General features: G+C 46.6%; 1 protein-coding gene across 1 annotated transcript in view; it reads left to right on the top strand.

The window, feature by feature from the left end:
- Positions 1 to 322, top strand: part of T265_04744 (hypothetical protein) — a gene marked incomplete at both ends in the record, with an annotated part of 5,537 nt that extends 5,215 nt beyond the window's left edge. Inside the window, one exon of the mRNA XM_009169557.1 lies at positions 189 to 322. Within this exon, the coding sequence (XP_009167821.1) occupies positions 189 to 322 (134 nt within the window). The remainder of the gene's footprint in view (positions 1 to 188) is intronic.
- Positions 323 to 4,951: the final 4,629 nt, after the last annotated feature.

The following is a 4,951-nucleotide window of genomic DNA, read 5'->3' as shown; positions in this document are numbered from 1 at the left end:
TCTTGGTCCGCTTGGTGATCCCGGAGTTGTAGATCATAGGCCAGGTGGCGTGGGTATCGGCTAACCAGGTCGTCCAAAGAGGGCACTTCCGAAGTTCAGAGTTTTGGAAGGTGAGGCATGGGAGGAGATTCACAAAATAGTGAGTTTGAGGGGAAATAAAATGGGATAATATGCATTAATATACACAGAAATAAAAACTTGGCGTCAGCCTGGTCGAGGAAACAAGCTGGTACGAAACAGATATTGGATTGTAGGTTTTCTTGGTCCGCTTGGTGATCCTGGCGTTGTAGATCATTGGCTAGGTGGAGTCGATATCAACTAACCGGGTCGTCCAAACGGGCACTTCCGAAGTTCAAAGCTTGGGAAGATGAGGTGATGGAGGAGATTCGAAGGTCTCGTGCATCTGAGTGGCCAATTCAAACTATCTATTTTGGCGCAGAATGTCGCACATTGGAGCAGCAATGGTGTTGAAATCTTTGACAAACCGACAGTTGTGTACCGTTTTTCCGCGAAACTGCCATAGTGACCACTTCGAATTGGTGAAAGCTCATCTCAGGATCCTTGACAGATTTTCCACCAGCGGCAAATTCCCCTTGAGCCGCCCAGTGTCCAAACGATCCACCCGAACTACGGGCGGGCTGTTTCCTGGCATTTACCCGCAGGCCAGCGTCCTGAGTACTCTTCAGTTTGGCTGTCAGGCGCTCTCAAAGAATCCGCTATCAAAATTGGCTTATTTGTGTCTGAGCTGATCAAAAACTCTTGCCACTCCGACCTTTCATTCGGTATCCAGCTGCCGCCTTCATGGATAGAGCGCAAGATTTGCTTTCAACTTCGTTCTCTTTCTACCTCAGCAACACCTCTGTTGCAACTTCACATATATTTAAAATTGCCTCCAATCTTGTATGACTGCCTTCCCGGTTAACAATTCAAAAGGACCGCACTTTTTGAACTCTACTCTAGCTCTTTCTCACACCAAAATGTTCACAGCATGCGCACCACTCGCAAGTGGACCATTCATGAGCAGCGCAGGTTCGTACGTCCGAATAATGACCAGTACGGTAATAGCACGCGAATGGCATTTGAAATGGTTTGTGCATCATGATGTTTGCCTGCACCGTGTCCTCAAGTGATCACCCGGCACACCAGTTACTTCATCCGAGAGTACGAGATGTATACCATCAATAGCTATGATCAGCGGTCGCGAGCAACATGTCACCAAAGCATGCAACTGGACTATTCTACCTGTTAATTCCTTCACTTCAAAAAACATAGTTACGGCCAAATCAATTTCGGTTTTCTCCCGGCGACTGACACACCCGCAGGATGTTGGAAATAAGTTAGTTTGACGAGTTTCCAGCTGAAAACTAACCTGAGTAATTGTCAACTTATTTTCAAGCTTCCCGCCTGTCTAAATTTTGGCTAAAATAACCATAAGAAAAACCGGTTAAGTAAGCCTCATTTGCGCGGGCTTTCTACTTCTGCAAGATGATTTTGGATGACTGTTGAGTTTCGTCATGTATTATGGGCTGATGATTTGGATTAGCCCACGAAGTCGCCCCATACACTCCCGGTAAGTATTCCAGTGCCGCCTCTTTGTCTCTCCTGTTTAATTTATTTGTGACCTCTCATGGGGCATCAACACCAACCCTAATCTCCTCGCCACCCGTATGCAGTAGTCTGCTCGTCGTTTGGGAATTTTTATCAAAACTTGCTCTCTTTGGGATTCTTTTTCCCATACTTTGTAGTCACTTTTTGTCTGTTTTGGTTCCGAGTTATCTTAAATATCTACATTTCAATTTTTTCTCGACCCAACAGCATTGTCTGCAGCTCATGAGCGTGGGATTACCTGACAGTTAGAATTTGGGCTAATTTATTTTTCTTTAGGTATTAAGAGCCTCCTGAGGTTATCTCACTAGCATGAAAGTCGCACAATACAAACAAACTCCAGTAAAACTGTTTTCTATTCCGCACCGTTTTACCGCTACAATTTTGTAAGCACTTGTGCACGGAAGGACTTGCAGTCATTCATGCGAAAACACAAAATAAGGCTTAGGTTCCATACTGCATGAATCATGGCTTAGTAAACTTGCAGCGGTGGCATGGGTCTTTTTGTTTTGACTTAAATGGCAGAGACTTCACCTAAAGAAGCGGATGATTAACGCGGACTGTCAAATCAATCCAGATAAGATATAAGCTTTTCATCTGGTCATGGATCTAGAGGTTGGCTGAGATCAAAAATATTATGGTGCCATGATGTAAGAAAGCACTGAATAGGAATAAGTGAGTTTGTGCTGGGCCAGATAAGGGCAGGCTCAGGTATCAACGCAGATAATAGATTCCTAACCCCACACGCTTCCTGGTGAACTTCTCCTTATCCGCTGGGAATCAACACAGTTATGACTAACTCGGCTATAGCCAGTTCGATGTTCTGCCACACATTTGGTTTGCCCCGCTTACCTATTCACAGATTTTACTGAAGGTGAACCTTGAGCCTAACGCCTTAGAACTACGTGCCCTTTGTAACAAATTCCGCAAATAACAAATCCCCAACAGCAGTTCCAGTTGATGTGTCATTTTTAATGTGTGACGCTTCCGATGAAAACTTCTCACTTATATCTAGTGTAAACTTTTCAACTCATCACCACTCATAGTTTACGCGACGCCGTACACGGAGCCAGCTAATCAAAGTCATATTTCGTCAGTAGCGGTTGGCAGCTTTAGGTCAAATTGAAGGACTGTTTCCGTACAATAGTTGTACCTGCATCCTCATTGTTCAGAACCATTCTACCACCCCTCGCGCAATGTGCGCATATCAAACAGTGAGTCCAAAGATGCGCAATAAATTGAATGCTTGATTCCACGGCCCGCTTATCTACATAAACAACTCTGTGATGCTTCTCTAAAAGCATTTGATAGGGTCCCACACGTCCCGCTGCTCCACAAACTCAAGGGAAAATCCTTCGCTGGATCAAGGCGTTCCTATCAGACAGATCATTCCGAGTGAGAATAGGCTCGACCTACTCCTCTCCAGCGCCGGTCTCCATTGGAGTTCATCAGGGCTCCGTCCTGGGATCACTCCTGTTTCTGATCTACGTCACCGACCTCCAAGACGTTCTTACGAGTCCAAGCCTACTTTTTGCGGTCGACTTGAAATCCTGGAGTTCCAATGCCAGTGCCCTCCAAATGGATGTAGACGCTGTCAAGCAGTGGTCGTTGGACTGGCACTTTCCTCTGAATGATGAAAAGTGCGTCCATGTGTCGTTTGGAGGGGATTCTGCGAATGCATTTGTTATGCATGGTGAAAAGAGACCAGAAGACATCACGAGGATAGATGCCAAAAAAGATTTGGGCATCTGGGTCTCCTCAAACTTGTCCTTCTCACTGCGCCATGAGAAATCGGCCCAAAAGGCATTCGCCATTTTACGGCTGAGAACATAAAGAGCAGTGCTACACCCTTTTTTCACTTGTGCCTTTCATGTGAACGACAGCCACTGACCGACAAGAACAAAACCGACCCGGGAGACTTGGGCAATAGCCTCGATCCTGTGTATCAATCCGTGAATCCGTGAATCCGTGAAGTGCTTCCTATAACCTCTCGACTGAGCAGTGCTACACCCTTTTTTCACTTGTGCCTTTCAGGTGAACGACAGCCACTGACTGACAAGAACAAAACTGACCCGGGAAACTTGGGCAAAAGCCTGGATCCTGTGTATCAATCCGTGAATCCGTGAATCCGTGAAGTGCTTCCTATAACCTCTCGACTGAGCAGTGCTACACCCTTTTTTCACTTGTGCCTTTCAGGTGAACGACAGCCACTGACCGACAAGAACAAAACCGACCCGGGAAACTTGGGCAAAAGCCTCGATCCTGTGTATCAATCCGTGAATCCGTGAATCTACATGACAGGGCGGTTCACGCTAACGCCTAATCGTCATTCAGCCATAGTAAACAGACTCTCAACACCTCCGATATGTTCCGTTGACCCAAAGGGTAGCTGCCTTTTCTTTTGCCTCCTTGACTTACCTCTTCCACTCGCTGTTCACTGCTTGCTGGTTCTAAATCACTGAGCCGTTTTACTGGTTTCACTTCCTCCCAACCGGATAAAATATCCGGTAGCTGTAGTTATTTATTGATGGACAGTTTGCAGTGATGACCGCCTGGCTCTTGTCACCCAGCAGGTCTGGTAGCATGCAAGAGGGGCAAAAACCGCGCGTGGTGGACGGGTGTGCCTTTTAGCGAGGATAGACTTGTTGCGTCGTGCCACGGTGGGTTCGCATACTCCCAACCTTCCAGTGGCATGGGTGCATCGCTCGTCGTTGCGGGTTCTGAGCCTGAAATTTTACTCGGCTGTTGTTTGTCAATAGTTCGTCTGGATCTGTCCGTGTTATTATTTTGTCGGGCAGCATCAAGAAATGCAAAAAAATCCATTCCTCAGATTGGTCTAAACATATATATGCATGTGGTAGACCGAAGGGACTCCGCGAGGCTCACGGTTATCCCTGGTGTGCAGGGCGTTGGCAACCTCGCCTTAGATGGGATTGCACCAGCAAAAGTCCATTGCATCCTCATGGCAATACACTGTGCCATCTGCTGGTAATGTAATGGAATATTGGTACCCCGGGTCTATTGGTTGGTAATTGATCAAGAGGCTGTTGATCTATTCGCCGAGCTTGGCAATTGCTTTGCAAACGTTTCGTCACCATTCGAGGAGACATTTTTAGTGCGCTGTTGGTTGGGTAGTTCCTCTCTCCGTGCCTGCGTTTATATAGTCTAAAAAGAGCCGCCTCTGCACTGTAACCTGAATTCTGATTGGCCCGTTCTCGATCTGTATTGCGTCGTGGTCGGCTTCTCTGTTGGTTTGTGGCGTGCCTCCTATTTTTAGTAGCTTGCTGTTCTATTGATTTCTTCTTTGAGTCCTTGTTTGGCCTCGGGTTCTGTGGTTCTGGATTTC

The sequence above is a fragment of the Opisthorchis viverrini genome, assembly GCF_000715545.1.
Source record: "Opisthorchis viverrini unplaced genomic scaffold opera_v5_79, whole genome shotgun sequence".
Classification (NCBI taxonomy): Eukaryota; Metazoa; Platyhelminthes; class Trematoda; order Opisthorchiida; family Opisthorchiidae; genus Opisthorchis; species Opisthorchis viverrini.
The sequence above is the reverse complement of the archived record's forward strand: the minus strand, read 5'-3'. Positions and strand labels throughout refer to the sequence as shown.